Below are 18791 nucleotides of genomic sequence, written 5' to 3' on the forward strand. Positions count from 1 at the left end.
CACAGAGAAGTCGTTCTTATGGTGTTTCTAAATCAAAGCTCCTTGTAAGTGGATTAGGTGTACAATCTTTTTGCATGGTATTGGACTATAATTAGTGGGGGATTGTTTTATGTATTTGATTATTTTATTTACTTATTTGTAGGTTGTTGTAAATGAATGGAACGGAGAGGATGGCTTTTAATCCATCTGTTAAAATGAAAAGGTTTCTTGTTTTAAAAGATGCAACAAAAGATGTCAACATTTACTTTCAAAAGCATCTAGTAAAATTCAGCCTGTAAAAACACAGTAGAATTAATTTTGCAACAGGGTGTAATGTTATGAATAAAAACTCCCTGTTTGACAGTTGGTGTAGATTCTAAATACTCTAAATCCTAAATCCCCAGAATCACAACAAAACTTGGAGGAGCAGCATTCAGCTTTTATGCTCCACAGATCTGGAACAAGCTTCCAGAAAACTGCAAGAATGCTGAAACCCTCAGTTCTTTTAAATGAAGGGTAGAAACTCATTTGTAAACAGTTGCCTATGACTGAATTATTGAAACCATTCTGAATTTAAATTTAAACAATGTTAATTTCAGTACTACCAGTTTCAGGACTACAACTTTTCTTTATTATGTCACTGCACTGTATCTCTGTAACATTTGTTATTTTTTTTTTATTTTTCATGTTTTCATTATGTGAAGCCTTGTTGCCTTGTTGCTGAAATGTGCGACACAAATAAACTTGCCCTGCCTTGCTTTGCTCCCATGATAGACGTGGAGGGCACTTTATACGCCCCAGTGCTCCCTGGTAGATCTGTGTTGCTGCTAATCCATTTTAATATGTTGATCCGAGGTGTAAATTAGCAGTAATGCACTCAGTTAAAATGTATTTATTAGTGCAAATGTATCTGCACACACATCTAAAAGCCATTAACTGTTTCCAAGGCACAAAGATGGTCTTCTTTTTCTGATTTCAGTTCATTCAGAGCGTGTGTTCTTCATTTGTAAGATGCTTTTCAATGAAAGCACTTACTATGTAACCATAATGTAATGAAACGACACCGAGTCCTTTTATGAACCCTTGATTGTAGTCTGCAGTGGAAAGTACTGAAGTTAGTTCCACTCTGCCAAAGCTCATCTGTCAGTACACACTTTACCTGGTGATTGGGGTTATTTTGCAGATCAGGATAGCTTACATTATGTTATTATTATTAGATTTTTGCTTTGATTTAACAACTTAACAAAACCAAAAGTAAAAGATCCCCTCCACACATTTTAAATCATTGAAATACAATGCTTTGAATATTAATGCATCTCTTGTATGATTTTTCCACGTTTGGTTAAAAACTCAAACTTACAGGAACTGCATGCAGCACAGAAGGTGCTGCATGCACCCTTTCTCTTCCTTAAGATACCTGTTTCACTCCCCCTGCCCCAACAGAGCGACCGAGAGGCATCATCGAAGACCCAACACACCCAGCTTCTCTCTGGTTCAACTTCCTACCAGGTTGCAGGAGGTACAGAGCCGTTAGAACCAAAACTAACAGCTTACCTGCAGCCATCATCACACTGAATAAACACAGCAGAAAACCTCTTTCAAATGCAAAATAATATCTACATCCTAATGTGCAATATCACATTTGCAACATTCTTATCAGGCCACCATATCAAACTTTTATTGTGTTTATCTTTATCATTGATATGTCTCACATTTTTTATATTTTTAAACTGTGCAAAAAGTGTGTATGAAATGCATGTACATGTAAATAACTGTGAGGGAAAATACTTAACCTTTTTTTACAAATGAATAAGTCAGGAATCTCTATAGACAGTTTAGAAAAATAGTCTCCATAGACAGCTAATTTTCAGAAATGTACCTTCCCTTAAGTTGTGGCATATTGGTTCAATTGTGCACTCAGTGCATAATTATTAGATCTCTTTATTTCAGGGAACATACAAAAAAAAAGACAGCTTCTTTCCTTGTCTCTACCTGCTGTAAACCTGCTGTTCTACATCACACTTTACAAATGAAACTTGGGGCTTTGCAAGGTAAGAAAAGAGCTTTAACGTGCAGGCAGAAGAAAAACAAAGAGAATATTTGACTATGAATAAACTGCCATGCAGTTTTATCACTACAGCATGGTTCTTTTTTCTTTACCTGTTTGGTGGATAATTGGTTGACTTCTCACGTTAATTTCATCCATTAAGCAGCATCTAAGTGTAACTTGGCCATATATTGTATTTTAAATGTCAATTGTGACACAAGGCAGGATAGTTGCTTAATTCATTCCTGCATTCTTATGATGAAGTTTAAGGATCTAACTACTTTTTCCACCTTTAACTTTCGCCTAATTCTCTGAATCCATCTGAGCTTTTCCATCAGTCACCTCGATCACGTGGCAGGCTCCGGTCCAGTGTGACTGGTAGCTTTTCCTCAGCTCTCTCAACCCCCCAGCTCCAAGAGCAGCAATGAGGGGTCCGGGCTGTCTCTCTGCAGCTCCACAGCGGGGTCATGTGACCCTATGTGTCTGTAATGCCCCCAGGGCCGATGCTGGCCAGCGGCGGCAGCGCTCCAAAAGACCAAAAAGCCACAGGAGTTTAACGGATGTGTTGCTGACATTTTCTGGCCAAGTATCTTTATCCCACATTTAGATTAGCTGCTAATAACGAAGAATAAGCCTCCACAGTAAGAAACACAAGTAGCCTGAGAACAAGGAGCACTCCTGTGCAAAGAAACAGCTTTAAAATGAACACAAGAGCTCAGCTGTCAGTTAACTGTTCAATATGAGTTCAAGCTTACAGCAAATTAAAGTCATGTAGAGGAATCAAAACGTATTATGTAAAATATTCACTTGTTTTGAGATACTGTATTTTGAAAACAGGGCCTATTATACTTACTGCATAATACGTACTGCAGATGCATTAATATGGAGGTTAATCTAAACCTGAGGCTCGAATTAAGATACAACTAACTGATACAATTCTGCTTAAGCTTATAAAGTTTCCATAACAGAATATACCAATATTTCATTTTTTCATCAAGTTGCAATTTGATCAAAATTATTGAAATTAGTATAAATGTTGAAATTGAGGGGTTTATTTAATTTGTTCAACAGATATATTGGCTTATTTTGTAATATGCATGTATGCAACATGTATTCATTTATATTTCTTTTTTTTAAATTAAAAGTATTTAATAGGTGTCTAGTCAGCACAGCTGGCAGGCTATAGTTTTATATTTTACTACTGTGTGCTATTAGTATAAAACGTCGTTTAGCATTTCTTTTGCTGAAATAAGCAGGAAATTCCCAAAGAAGACCATTACCAAAACCTGTGAATATCTGATGTTTTCACACATGTGCACAAATGACAAATCTAATCTCATCAATGCCATTTTTAGAAACATTTGGTGGAAGCAGCATGTCTAGGCCAACACATGGAGGGTGCAGTCTTTTCTCTTTCTCTTAAGTCTCTTTTGCAAAAAAAGAGACTTAACTTGAATTTCTGGAGGGACAGATAATTTCTATTCAGATGATGTTTGAAAACATATTTATAAGCTCATACATTAATTCTCTCTACAGAATCATACCCATTTTTTCACAATTTTGTGGGTGTTCGAATCATCAGTGATTACATTTGTTTGCACTTAAATTAAGGCACAACTATGTACGTGTTCAGGATTTGGATATCTTTTTTATTTGAATTTATGATTTCATCATCAAGGTTTGCATTATTACAAAGCACATTCATCAACTCCATACTTATCACTCCCAAAGAACTCAGTCAGAAACCTTTGACAAATTAAATTAAACATCAGTGGAAAAATGACAAAAAAGCACATTAAAAGCTTTATGCAACCACAAAAAAAAACACTGACTAGAAAACAGGTAACATCTGTGTGGTACTTCGGAGAGCTTGTACATTGTGTGTTATGTCTTTATTTACTTCCCATCACACCAATGTGCACCACCCCACCCCCGCCTCCTTACAGCAGATACATGTCGCCACTAATGGACATCAAGTGCTTCCTTTTTGCAGCCTTTTCTGGACTTACATTAGAAACAGAAAACCCTTCTCTCCACCCATAAATGGAGTACATACAGGCACGCACATACAGGTACACACACACACGCACACGCACGCACACACGCACATGTTCCCCAAAACCCTCAGTAAGTCTTAATATTCACAAATTACTATATTAAAAGGGGGAAAAAAATACATGAAAGAAATGCAAACGAAAGTATTTTAATGTGCCCAAAGTCTCTTTAGTGCATTTATAAAAACGAGTGCATTTCACTTCCAGTTCAATATATTGTGATCCATGGAGTCCTCTGAATACTGTTGGGCAAAAAGAAAACAGCTGCTGAATACGGAGTGAGGCAGCAATATGACAAACGGACTCCCAGTCGCTGTCGCCTCAACTCTGTTTGTCCTGAATGTTCATCAGGCTCGTGTACGACTTTGCTCGCTTGGCTGTAAAGACAAGACATGACATTACTAAGGTGAGACACTTAAAAACAATCACTGATCCAGTTATTTACTATCAAAAAGTATGTAAACTCCTTAGAATTAACTGGTTTTCTACATGAATGTATTTATGAAGTGTAGCTTCATAACCCACAATGATAAACAACAAAAACCGTATGTCAGCTTGTTACAAATAAATTATCCTAACAATATCTTCTTGTGTCTTTATTGAACAAACCCATCAAGTGTTTAAGCATCACATGACACTTAGGGTCATTGTCCTGCCGCATCACCCCACTTCTACTCAGCTTGAACTGGCAGACTGTCCTGCAGGACATTTCAGGAGACTTGGAGATTCATCATTCGGTTCAGGCCCTGATGCAGGGAAGCAAGTCCAAATGATGATGCTCCCTCCACCATGCCACTCCACTTGGAGGATGTTTTGATGTTCTTGAGTCGTGCACTTTTTACACCATAAGCAGTATTGAGTATTCTTCCCTGCCAATTTCTGTTTCATCAGTCTGCAAAACATTTTCCCAGCAGCGTAGGCAAGGTTCTACTTGCACCTTTGCATCGTGATGGATTGTTTTGTTGTTTTTCTTTTTAAATCTGAAGAGCTGTGGGTTCCTCTTTTCTATTTTGACTGGTCAATGATGTATATATATCATGCCGTACACGCTGCATACAGGACTGATGCAGATATACACATCTTGGAGACTTGGAATATAGAATATACACACTAGAAATAATGCTCTCAAAAATAATTATTTAAAAAAAAAACTATTTGTGCACCACACTCCCCATACAATTGTGTAAAATTGTAGTTTTGAAGGAATCATTTCAAGAGTGCATGTATTTGAAGGACATTTTTTGCAGATTTTTTTCTCAGCAGGGATGCTTAAGGGTAACATCTACTTTGATTTGTGATACCACGAAGTCCAGATAAAATGAAGGTAGTTGTCTGAAAGGACCCAAGTTACCATGGTAGCGATAGAGATGGCCTGAATCTGTACCTTACAGAGGTTTATTTTCACTGAACAGATAGATACATTTGACAAATACAAAGGAGTTTCAGAGGGGTGACATTTTCCTAGAGAGAGGTTTAAGTCTCAGTGTTAATTGTGACAAACATTTTTAGTATGAACATTTTTAATTAGCATTTGCTTCATTATCACTCAGGCATTTAAAAGTTCAGGAAGCAAAGGCATTACTTCAAATCTACCTGAAATCAAGCTTTGTTTTTTTCTTTTTATCTGGAGTTTAGATATGTAGATATTATGGTATTTCATGATGCATTTTTGAGTTCTAGAAATATGACACATTGTTATTTTGGGTGTTGAGCGCACGCACACACACACGCACGCACGCACGCACGCACGCACGCACGCACGCACGCACGCACGCACGCACGCACGCACGCACGCACGCACGCACGCACGCACAAAATCCTTAAACTTTGTTTATTATCCAGAGCCAAACCTTAATCTCAGAGTCAACCCCCCCCCTCACCGAAATTGCTCTACAAAACCCCAAACCCCTAAAAACCTTGTCAAAAAACCTTCTCCGCATGTGACAATGGGTGAATTAAGCTGGTTACTTACGGTGTATGAGCTTGCGTTTCTTTTGTTCAGAGTGAAGGAAGTTGCTCAAGTAGAAGATGATGGGCAGAAAGAGCATGAAGCTGGACACGGCAATGACAGGCACCGTCTCCTCACGGGGGAAGGAACAATTGAAGCTCTTACTCCACAGTTTTCGGGTCACATTCATCTGAAACAAGGAAATGATACAATGGACATAAACTTCAGCTGATCACAGTCACAGGACATCCATTAAATCAACCACTTAGCTTTCTGCCTCATCGCTCCGTACATCCGCTACAAACAGCCTACATTCATTTTTAAGAATTACTTTGCCACTCCACTTTCAGAGTTCCATGAAATGCCATGAAACTATGTTCCTGTATGTTATGATGTCAATGTCCGAGTGCAGAAAGGAAGACGTTATTTCAAAAACACATGTTAATACAGTACAACTCATGACAGTTTCCTCAATCTTTCTGGTTTTTCAATGCACAAATGTCCCTTCTTGGATGTGTTGTGTTTAAGGGGCAACAGTGTTCATTTGTGGAAAATCTAAAGATGCTGTTCCATCCAACATGTATGGAAAATGAGCTTCCAAGCGTCTTTGCTGCAAACATACATACCGCATCCTCTATGTCCATACACAGCGTGTGGTTCTTCTCCATTAGGCTGTACAGTTCGTTGAGACCCCTGTATGTGCCCTTACAGTTCTTGCACAGTTCTGTGTGGTTACCCTATGAGGAAGACACTCAAAGTTAATTCCTGAAAATAAAATCCACACACAGCAAGATCATTATTCGAATAGCATACCTCTTTGTTCTTCTCGAAACAGGTGAGAGTTTGATTGAAAAAGGTCAAAAAGTACAGCGTGTCATTGGTCAGACCCTTGTAGTCTTTAATGATGCACTCTGCACAAAAACAATGAAGAAAAAACAATTAAGGTGACCAAATGAAAGCTACATGATGTGTGATTTCCATTTAAAAATATAGATAATCTGTACAAAAAAAAGTTGGTCAAATGTACAACCAGTATACCAGCACAATTAATGTGTTTCGTTTTTACACACACACACACACACACACACACACACACACACACACACACACACGATATATAAAAATATATATAACACGATATATAAAAATATATAATATGATATATAAAAATATATATAATATGATATATAAATAATAATATATTTTACTTTTCTATATAAATGTAAAATATAATGCTGAGGTGAAATATCACTAGGTGCAGTTAAACTTTAAATAAGGAGTCGGTGCCTAAAGTTACAGAAGACAAGCTAGGGCTAGGCAAAGGCAAGTTTATTTGTATAGCACAATTCAACAACAGGGTGACTCACTCTCGGTGCTTTACCATGATTTAAAATGTAAAGAAAGAAAGAAAGAAAGAAAGAAAGAAAGAAAGAAAGAAAGAAAGAAAGAAAGAAAGAAAGAAAGAAAGAACACTGAAATCAGTAGTTAAAGTATGATCAAGTTTTGGAACTAAGCTTAAAAGTACCAGTGCAGATTTGCAACTTCATACGAATGCAGCTGAGAACAGGTGAGTCTTCAACCTGGATTTAAGTAAACTGAGTGTTTCAGCTGATCTGGGGCTTTCTGGGAGGTTGTTCCAGACATGTGGAGCATAGAAGCCGAATGCAGTTTCTCCATGCCAGGTTCTGACCCTAGGAACTGATAATAGAAATAAATTAAAAAAAAACAGATCCAGATGATCTGAGGGGTCTGGAAGGTTCATACTGGTACAGGAGGCCACTGATGTATTTTGGTCCTAGACCATTCAGAGCTTTATAGAGCAGCATCAGAACTTACTGTATCCTCTGACGGACGGCCAGCCAGTGTAAAGACTTCCGAGCTGGATTGATGTGGTCCACTTTTTTGGTCTTAGTAAGGATTCGAGCAGCAGGGTTCTGAATGAGCTGCAATCTAACAGATTTTTAGGTAGACCTGTAAAGATGCTGTTACAAAAATTAAGCCTACTAAAGGTTAATGCACGGACATGTTTTTCCAGGTCCTACATCAGACATCAGATATTTTAACCTTGGTATATTCTTAAGAGTCCATCATGACAGATTTCTGGCCGGGTTGGTGGTTTTTAGGTGTATAGATTGAAGCTCTGCGGTAACCTGTGTCCGTTTCTCTTTGGCTCCAAAGACAATTACCTCAGTTTTGTTTTTGTGTAACTGAAGAAAGTTGGCTCTGGAACTTTAATAAAAGTTCACAATTTGCAAGAGGTCTGACTCCAAATTCTTTTAGATCTTTTTGAAATAAAAAAAGGAGGATGTCTAAACAGCAAGAGGAGGACATAAGATGTCCTCCAGGTCTTTGCTGTTAGTGGGATGAAACTGTGTCATGGTGTTTAAACAGATTTGGGGTAGGCACAGTGCATATATTGTACTGTTGATGTACCAACTGCTTTTCTAATATTTTGGATTTTGTTTGTGAAGATTTGGCAAGGTCATTGCAGGTCATGTTGAAATGAAATTCAGTTGCCACTGACACCGGAAGGTTTGTTAGCCTGTCAAATGTAGCAAATAAGGCCGGAGCATTTTGACTGTTTTTGGTGATGATGTCAGAGAGGTACAGTAGGACTTCCCTGCATTCCTCAGTTGTAAATCATAGGAGTTACTTGTTTTGAATAGTTTGATTTGCAGCTGTAAAATTATTGGTACAGTTGGGTCCAGAAGTATTTGGACAATGACAGAGTTTTAGGATTATTTTTTTTTTTATACAAATTTAAAATAAAACTAATTGAGATGTGACTGAAGCATTAAAAAACTGGAAAGCCTGGTAACATTTTTAAAGAAAACCTTTAAAAGAACCCTTCCATGGGTATAAAAAAAAGCATGAATAAAGAAACTAAATACTTATCCAAAGCAGACCACATCATGTGCCAAACATGGTGGAGGCAGTGACGTGACATCAGCATGTATGGACCCAATGAAACGAACTCACTGGTGTTTATTGATTAGCCTATGTGACTGCTAACAGAAGTGGACAGAGCGACCTTGGGTTTCGCGAAAGACGCTATATAAATGTGAGTTATTAGTATTATTATTATTGTTAGATGTATTCTGAAGTTTATATGACCATACTCTGATCACATTAAGTCAAGTGTTACAAAACTGACAGAGTGGCCCATCACAGTGCAGATGGATAATGACCCTAAACGTGCTGCAAAAAGCTACTCAAGACTTTTTAAAAAGGTAAATAAGTGTAATACTCTTCTATGGCCTAATAAGATGTCAGATTTTATCTTAAGAGTGCTATATATTGGGGCACGGCCCACAGCAAGAAGGTCCTGGGTTCGATTCCCGCCGGGGACGCTGGGACACCCTGGGTGGGGTTGGCGAAAGGGCCTTTCTGTGTGGAGTTTGCATGTTCTCCCCGTGTTCCCTTGGGTAGCTAATGGGAGTTACCCTCACAAAAACATGCACACAGTCCTGGGCTATACAAGCCCCTCTGGCCAACCGGGGACTGGGACTGTCACTGGGTGATAAAATGGGGGAAAAAACCGGGATAAAAATATTTTAATTAGAGTGCTATATAAATAAACTTGCCTTGCCTTAAGAGAGCATAATTTTAATTTACAGAAGACAATTGAAGGCCCAAATGAAAGGCCCACAAACAAGCTACTGAAAACGGGTGCAGTAAAGGACAGACAAGCATTTCCTGAGCGGTAACTCAGACTTTACTGAAGTCCTTGGGCTCTTGAATTCAGGCATTGATGGAAAAGGAATTTTATCCAAGTATTGAAGATGATGGTCATATTTACAATGATGTCACTTTGTCCAAGCACATCTGAGAACTACAAAATCGAAGAACTTTGCTTAAAATGGCCATAATTCTTAAAAGATAAATACCATTGGTGCGTCCGAAATGCCATACTAAACAGTATATACTAAAAAGTATACTTAGGTTCGGCACACTTTTGATTAAATATCAATAGTATGCATTAATTCGGACGTACTACTCAGAGCACACACGTCACTTCCTGCCGTTGGGAAGAAGTGACGTGTCACAGCAGTAGCGCTATTTCCCGTTTATCCTGGCCGAAACAAGATGACATTATATAATATTATTATATACAAATATTATAATATGAATATTATATAATAATATTATTATACTTATGACATATACGTATCACTTAGCAACCCAACACCGCTGCATTGCATTGTGGGAAGTTTCTGCTTAACTAGTGTCCATCAATACATAGCTTACTAATACATTTCTCCGGAATGAGTATAGATAGAGCATACTATTGAGTACGTACTAATGTTTCGGACGCACTAAAAAATCTCACATACTGTTTTTGCATACTCATCAGGGTGGAAGTATGCAATTTCGGACGCAGCCCATGTTTAATGAACCTCTTAAATGTTTCAGTCTACACTTTGACCACATGTGTTTTATTTCAAATCCATTGCTGGGGTGTATAAGGGCAAAACAAAACATAAAAAAATCATAAAACTGTCATTGTTCTGGATCAAACTGTATATCCTCCCTACTAGACAAAGTATTCATTGCTCTTTTTGAACATGTGTAGTTCTCCTACTCTTTATCAGATGTTGTTTGTCGGCTGTGGTAGACTTACGCTCGCAGGCTGATGCTTTCCAGACTTCTTTCAGACTGCTGAACAACATGCTGAGCAGCACGAGTCGGTCACTGCGCAGAAGGCTCTCCCTGCAGCTCTCATTACTGGGACCCGTCTGAGGACAGAGCAGCACATCAGCATCCACTCAATACCCTCTAGTTGCGAAGATATTCAGGCTTTTTCTTTTCCATTTCAATGAGCAGATCAGCTGTTTTACCTGGATCGAGATGCTTTGCAGACAGAGACAAACAGAGGTGTCAAGTAACGAAGTACAAATACTTCGTTACCTTACTTAAGTAGAAATTTTGTTTATCTATACTTCACTAGAGTAATTATTTTTCAGATGACTTTTTACTTTTACTCCTTACATTTTAAAAAAAGCCTCGTTACTCTATTTCATTTCAGCCTTTAAAAAAAAAACTATCCAGTTAAATTGCTCCATCCGGATAGAGTGAATTTGGTTGTGGTTGTTTCAGATGTTCTTGTCCAGTTTGGTTCTTACATCCGTTCCCTCAGATTCCTACAACTAAACTTGGATGTACATTCCAATAAAGGTTAGGATAAATGATAACATGCCTCTGAAGTTTGACTTTTTGCACCATTACAATACTTATAGGCAACTAGTCATCATATCTCCTGCTCTCTTAAACACATGTTAATGCTCAATAGTACACATATATGGTTCTTTAATATATTTGCATTATACTAAGATGCATTCATTTTCAATGGCTTTTGTCCTTAATGGCTTTTTCCCCCTTACATTACTTTTACTTTTATACTTTAAGTAGTTTTGAAACCAGTACTTTTATACTTTTAATTGAGTAAAAAACTTGAGTTGATACTTCAACTTCTACAGGAGTATTTTTAAACTCTAGTATCTATACTACTACCTTCTACCTAATGAATGTGAATACTTTTGACATCTCTGATCGAGACGCTTTGCAGACAGAGACAAACAGTGGTGTCAAGTAACGAAGTACAAATATTTTGTTACCTTACTTAAGTAGAAATTTTGTTTATCTATACTTCACCGGAGTAATTATTTTTCAGATGACGTTTTACTTTTACTCCTACATTTTCACACAATTATCTGTACTTTTTACTCCTTACATTTTAAAAACAGCCTCGTTACTCTATTTCATTTCGGCCTTTAAAAACAAAACTATCCAGTTAAATTGCTCCATCCAGATAGAGTGAATTTGGTTGTGGTTGTGGCAAAGATGTTCTTGTCCAGTTTTGTTCTTACATCCGTCGCCCTCAGATTCCTGCAACTAAACTTGGATGTACATTCCAATAAAGGTTAGGATAAATGATAACATGCCTCTGAAGTTTGACTTTTTGCACATTTACAATACTTATAGGCAACTAGTCATCATATCTCCTGCTCTCTGAAACACATGTTAATGCTCAATAGTACACATATATGGTTCTTTAATATATTTACATTATACTAAGACGCATTCATTTTCAATGGCTTTTGTCCTTAATGGCTTTTTTCCCCCTTACATTACTTTTACTTTTATACTTTAAGTAGTTTTGAAACCAGTACTTTTATACTTTTACTTGAGTAAAAAACTTGAGTTGATACTTCAACAGGAGTATTTTTAAACTCTAGTATCTATACTTCTACCTTCTACCCAGTACTCGAGTTGTAAAAAAAAAATCAGGGGGGATGGTGGATTTTATCATATAGGGACAGATAATTTGTGCTGATTACAAATAATATAATATATAACAAATAATAGCACTGACCAAAACACCTGCAGAAATACTGCAGGAATGACATAGCAGCAGTTAAATGCAGCCTTCTGTAAGCTTTAAATATCCACTGGGCTTACATCAAATACATCAAAACACAACAATAAAAAACAGTTTTCTGAACTTATCAATATTCCTCTGTCCTTCACAGGATAAGTAAAATGGATCACTGCAAAAACTCAAAATCTTAACAAGAATATTTGTCTTATTTCTAGTTAAAATGTCTCATTTTAGTAAAAAAATCTCATTACACTTAAAACAAGACTCATCACTGGAAAAAAAACAATTTTCACCTGTTTCAAGTAGATTTTCACTTAAAATAAGTAGAAAAATCTGCCAGTGGAACAAGATTTTTTTGCTTGTAATGAGGAAAATAAATATTTTCCCACTGGCAGATTTTTCTACTTATTTCAAGTGAAATTGTACTTGAAACAGGTGAAAATTGTCAAATAAGTTATTTTTCTGGTGATGACTCTAAATGTTGAAATAGCAGTAAAACCACATTCATTGATGAAATGACATAAGGGATGGAAAGGGGGGGATGGCAGTTTTACAGGGGGGATGATTTGGACCGTTTTTATTTAAGGGGGGATGCCATCCCCCCTCATCCCCCCTCATCCCCCCTCAACTCCAGTACTGCTTCTACCTAATGAATGTGAATACTTTTGACACCTCTGCTTTGCAGACAGAGACAAAGCCGTGTTTCCTCTAAATCCTCCAAAGTCACATCACAAACCTCGTGACTGTCTGCGCATTAAGCCTGATTTATGGGCCTGCGTTAAATCGACGCAGACACTACGGAGTAGGCTCTGCGTTGGTGTAACGCGGAACCATAAATCAGCCTTTAACACTGCCTGGCTTCCTCACTCGAGTTCCCTAAACATGATTCAAGGCAAATGAAGAGGCAAAACAAAATGGATATTATGGATCCTTTACCTGGTCCGATGAGATGTTAATGTAGATTTGAGCCAGGCTGTCATAGCTGGAGTAGCATTTCTCACATACTTTGAACGGTCTCGCAGCAGGTATCACACACTTTAGACAGGCGTCATATCGCTGTCCAAATAAGCCGAGCATCTCGCTGCAGTATTGGCTTATCTCCTGATCTTCTGGGAACGAAGACATCAGACTGAGGTGGAAGACAGAGTCGATAAACAGAGGAGAGTTGGCCGCAGGAGACGATGGTTTATCCGCTGAATCTGAAACTGTGACATTCACCACGTCGCTACCCACAACACTGTCAATACTTTTCGATAAAAGTACGAAAAACAAAATGCATTTGCAGGTCGACATGATGGAACTTTGCTGTGGACCGTCACTCCAGTAAACAACTCATGACTTCCTCGTTTTGACTGACCGGATCATGTGACTAGGAAATGAAGTCTCGCGAGAGCGCCGATATCTTGACTGGGTTGTCAAGGGATGTTGACCAGTATATGATATATGCCAAAGGAAGGTTCTAGTTAAATGCATAATGTATAAAGTATAATGTATTGCTGCATGGTGTATATTGAGTATTATAATGTATGGAGAATATGAATATGTTTATGTATGTATGTATGTATGTATGTATGTATGTATGTATGTATGTATGTATGTATGTATGTATGTGTATGTGTATGTATGTATATATGTATACGGCTTAATTTGGGGTGGCAAATTATGTTTTGTGTTGTGGATAACCGGGGCAGGGCTAAATAAGTTTTTTAACTTCTCCCTGCTCAATTTCGAGCATGCAAAAAAGGAAAGAAAAAAAAAGCCAGTGAGGCATGTTTTTGTTTATGATTGTTATGATTTATATTATACTGTATTTATCATGATTATTATTTAACTATTGTTCTTTGGTTTAAATATATATATATATATATATATTTTTTTAGCATGTTCGAAATAAAGTTTTTCATTCATTCATTCATTCATTCATCTTGCGTTGTCTTGTTTGCTTTAAGATAAGATAAGATAAGATATCCTTTATTTTCTCCCTCAGTGGGGAAACTTATTTTTGTTGTCAGCAGTACACTTAGCACACACATGCAGGGGAGGGGTAAAAAGACTGAAAAGTCAGAAATAAAAAATATATAAAAAAATACAAAAAATATATATAAAATATGTATAATCACAGAATGTGAACAGTATATACAGTTGGTTGAAAGAAGAAACGGTGCAGAAAAAGCAGGTGGAGTGTTGTGAGATATTGCACATCTTAGGCTATATTATTGTCCACTGGCTACTGAGAGCAGGCCTGGTTATACAGTCTGATGGCAGCGGGGAGGAAGGACCTGCGATGCCTCTCGGTGGTGCATCGTGGGTGACGAAGCCGGTCACTGATGGAGCTCTCCAGAGCTCTGACAGTCTCATGAAGGGGGTGGGAGACATTGTCCATGATGGAGGACAGCTTAGCCACCATCCTCCTCTCCCCCACCACCTCCACCCGGTCCAGACTGCAGCCCAGGACAGAGCCGGCTTTCCTCACCACCTTGTCCAGTCTCTTCCTCTCTGCTGCAGTGATGCTGCTGCTCCAGCAGACCACCCCATAAAAGATGGCCGACGCCACCACAGAGTCATAGAAGGTCCTCAGGAGGCCGTCCCTCACTCCGAAGGACCTCAGTCTGCGCAGCAGGTGGAGTCGGCTTTGGCCCTTTTTGTAGAGAGCCTGAGTGTTAACAGTCCAGTCCAACAACTCATTACAACTGATAACTGATATATGGCAACTTTTTTTCTTTGAAAACATCTTTACTTCTCTTATTTTCCTGTACGATTTAATTAGACGTCTGTTCTGCGTCCTCTGGCCCTCCCCTGTTTCCTCCCATATTACAGAACTATGTTGGCCTACTTCCAATTTGGTGCAGGAAAAAAATAGCATCATCACTCATATTGTTAAGAAACAACATAGGCTAAGGACTAAACACAGAATCTGATCTGCTTTAATGAAATATATTTGCAAGAAAATGTTTAAAGTTAATGTTCAAAAAACATATTGATTCAGTTATCCCTCTGCTATGTTTTCTGCAGACAGTTTTTATAAGGGTGAATGAAAATATGTGCTCAACCGTAGGGAGGTGTATAAGGGTGCATGTTGGAAACGGATAGTCCATCCTCCTGCTCTCCACACTATTTGTGGGTTCTTGACACGGTGTCATTTTGCAATGTGCACACGGCACGGAGCAAATAATCATGGAGTCAAGGTAAACGATTTGGGCGCCGATCCTGATTGTGATAATTGTCGAAAAAACCCCATCGAATCAGGCGACAGCAGTCAATGGCTGTTAATGCGAAATTAGTGGCTCTTGATAACGTGCAGGCTGCATCAATTCCGCAGTCATCAGAGCCTAATGAAAATAAGCGGAGAGAGGATGCGCACAGCATTTAGCGGCCTATTTTGAAACCTGCGTCAAACTGCTCTTGTAATTCTGGCCCCTGATGCTCCTCTCACGGCATATGGCAGCTCATTAACTCGTCTTCTCCGGACCAGAGTTCACTTAATTGTTCAGATGTTCTCCATTCATTCATCATTTTCTACTTTGCCTCTCAGAAAGAAGAAATCCAATTGACGTTGCTGCTTTTTGGATAGTTACAGTTAACTTTCACTAACAACCACACCTCTAAAAAGCCTATTTGTCTTTTATTATCATTATTTTAAGTAGTAGTATCAATGAGCAGTCTCATTTCATCATTGGCATATCATCAGTCTGACATGATGAGAAAATGCCTTCATTAGCATTAGACAGGAAAAACTGAGAGGACAAAAATCACTAATGAAGTTCATAAATTAGACAATGTGATGATAAGAGCCCTTCAGCCAAAGATGTTATTCTTGATTTAGAGCCGAGTATAGAGAATATGCAAAGAAGAAAGGATAAAAGAGGATATGTTGATGAATTTGGGGAGAGAGACTGAAGCTGGGGGTAAGAGAAGGGAAAGGCCAAGCAGATCTTTGTACAAAGAAATATATAAAACAATGCAGGGAATAAAAGAAAGGTTTAGCATTCTACTTCCCATTTAAACACAGAACTTATATCAAAAGTGAAAGCATTCATGAAACACCTCTGTGATTAGGATGTAAGCAGTATTTTATAACAAGTTCCTATTATTGCTCTAGAAAAGTAAGGTCTTATTCAGACTTTTATATATTGACATCAAATGAAACATAGACAAGACATAGACAACATAGACAACATAGACACAAGCCAAAAAGAAGAAAAGTGTTCATTTGCAAATACGTTTCAAAGTTTTGTTTTTATTTACCTTTTCTTTTGTCTTTGGTTTTAGATGAGGATATTTGGAATGAAATATAATTTAAAAAAGAAAAAAAACATGACACACTCAAACTGACTGATGTGACTGATGTGTGAGACTACACAAAGCTTTTTTGCAAGACATCTGGAGCCATTTGTTCTTTAATGATACGTTGTATTTAAAAGCATATTATATAATAAATTGTATTAAGTATTGATCTGAAAAATATACCTAAAAATGTCTTACTGGGCAACAATTACATATACTTCTGTGGAATTATAAGGTGGTGTAAAATAAAAATAGCCTACTATGAAGGTTAAACATTTCATAACTATACATTAATGGACTTACTTGCTACCATTGTTATAAATACAGATTTGTTTTGTTTTTTTAAGTAAAATGAAAAAGATGACCTGCGTTATGTTCTTTAAGTTTTGGACTTCATTGCTTCCTGTTTTATTTGATCAAAAAAGTCCCTCTTTTTGTCAAAATTGTTTGAAATAAACTTTGAAGTAAGTGCTCATGGAAGAACTTCATCCTTAAGTTACAGAAATGGACTTACACCGCTCAAACATGGTACGAAGTCGACAGAGACAGAGTCAAACTTTGAAAATGCACTATATATGCCTACATCGATTAAACTAAAACGGATATTAACATGACAAATAAATGCTGAGTGTTATGTAATGTGTTTCAGCTTCTGATTTTCATAAAAATTAAATATTCAATGGTGTTCTTTTGAAGTGTAGTTGAATTTGTACTTTTTTTTCTTTCTTTTTTTCAAATCCAGACTAGGTTTAATTTGCAATGTAGATTGGATTGATATCCTGTTGGTCAGATTTGCTGTTTCATGATGAGGATGATGAGATGGCGATATGACCTCATGGAGTTGAACAATAACAAAGGGGTTAACTCTAACTCTAAATAGTCTTAAACTTGGCTCTTGGTGTGGGGACTGAGAATAGCTGTAAAGTTATGCAGAAGTTATTCTTCATCCTCCGGCCCGTCCCTAATCCTCCAAAAACCTCATTCTTTCATCAGAGAACTGTGCCTCCTTTCTTGTCCCTCCCTCTCTATACAACATAAAGTCAGACTGCATTTAATGGTTATGTCGGGATGGGAGAGGGGCTTTCTTCTTCCCCTTTTCTCCAGAATATTGCCCTTTTCGTCGTGTGAGTCTTCCAACCCGCAGGGACCCCCATATTCATCCCTCCGCGTCTGACTCGCATCACAAACTAACCCCGATTTTCACCACTTTGCTGGGAATTGCAGGGAGTGATAATAGAGATTTCGCTTTCATTTTGTACGCTTGACTTGGTTATTGTTGCTTTTCTCCTCTCCCGTGATTCTCCCCTTTTCCAGGGATTAGCCCTGACTTTGCCCGCTACACTGGCCGCCGCAGTGTCCCTGAGGATGACAAGTGATGCAGATCAAGGCAGGCCTATTCTGCACTGTTTGAAAGAAGCCGAGCTGAGACGGGTTCCAATAGAGGAGTTTTAAATGAGCTAACAGGTGCTATTCAGTTTTTCTCCTGCAAAATGAACCTGTTTCAGACAGTTTTTTTCAATGTGGTGTTGTTTAAAGAATGACTTGCTTCTGTTCCTTGAGTGGGCAAATAAAGGTGACACAGACACAGATGAGGGTAAAGGCTGGTAGCACATTAAAGAGTAAGAAGTGAACAGTGCAGGTATAGCTATGGCGTTAATTATTGTAACAGCATTATCTCGCTATTGATTTTTTTATTCATCTTCCCATCTTAATCCTGGTCAGTCTTTTATAAGTAAGGATGTTATGTACATGGTCGATGTGAGGAGGAACAGAAACTGATTGATTGGTGATGATGGTGGTGATGATGGAGGTGGTGCTGACAGAGGATCTTGAACACTACATTGGAAGGAACTTCTCATATTCCTTAAATTCAGCAGTAGGATCTTTTTTTCTTGATTACACTTGTATAAAGCCTGAAAGGGGAGAAAAATCAGAGTATTAAAGTAATAGTTAAAATGGGCTCTGTTCTGTCATATTAGCTTTTAACTTTATTGGACTTGGGTCTAACAGATTCAGCTCACTGTCTGATGGTTTAATTAATGCAAAATGTTGTGTTTTATGTCACTGATTACATTAGGATAGTTTTACAATGTCCTACAG

General features: G+C 37.8%; 1 protein-coding gene across 1 annotated transcript; it reads right to left on the reverse strand.

Annotated features, from left to right (window-relative positions):
• Positions 1-3654: 3654 nt before the first annotated feature.
• ostm1 (osteoclastogenesis associated transmembrane protein 1) lies at positions 3655-13759 on the reverse strand. The gene is made up of 6 exons (XM_061707505.1): positions 13344-13759; positions 10650-10764; positions 6842-6939; positions 6655-6765; positions 6053-6218; positions 3655-4457 (listed from the first exon to the last, which is right to left on the reverse strand). The coding sequence occupies exons 1-6, from the start codon at positions 13698-13700 to the stop codon at positions 4402-4404; spliced, it is 903 nt and encodes a 300-aa protein (XP_061563489.1). The 5' UTR covers positions 13701-13759; the 3' UTR covers positions 3655-4401.
• Between the last annotated feature and the right edge of the window lie 5032 nt (positions 13760-18791).

This window comes from Cololabis saira, chromosome 18 (assembly GCF_033807715.1).
Source record: "Cololabis saira isolate AMF1-May2022 chromosome 18, fColSai1.1, whole genome shotgun sequence".
NCBI classification, from domain to species: Eukaryota; Metazoa; Chordata; class Actinopteri; order Beloniformes; family Belonidae; genus Cololabis; species Cololabis saira.

Coding starts and splice junctions, on each gene's coding strand:
- ostm1 (XM_061707505.1), bottom strand. CDS start 13,700: ATGTCGACCTGCAAATGCATTTTGTTTTTCGTACTTTTATCGAAAAGT. Junction 10,765..13,343: donor TTAACATCTCATCGGACCAG/GTAAAGGATCCA, acceptor CTCTGTCCTCAG/ACGGGTCCCAGTAATGAGAG. Junction 6,219..6,654: donor GTATGGACATAGAGGATGCG/GTATGTATGTTT, acceptor TCCTTGTTTCAG/ATGAATGTGACCCGAAAACT.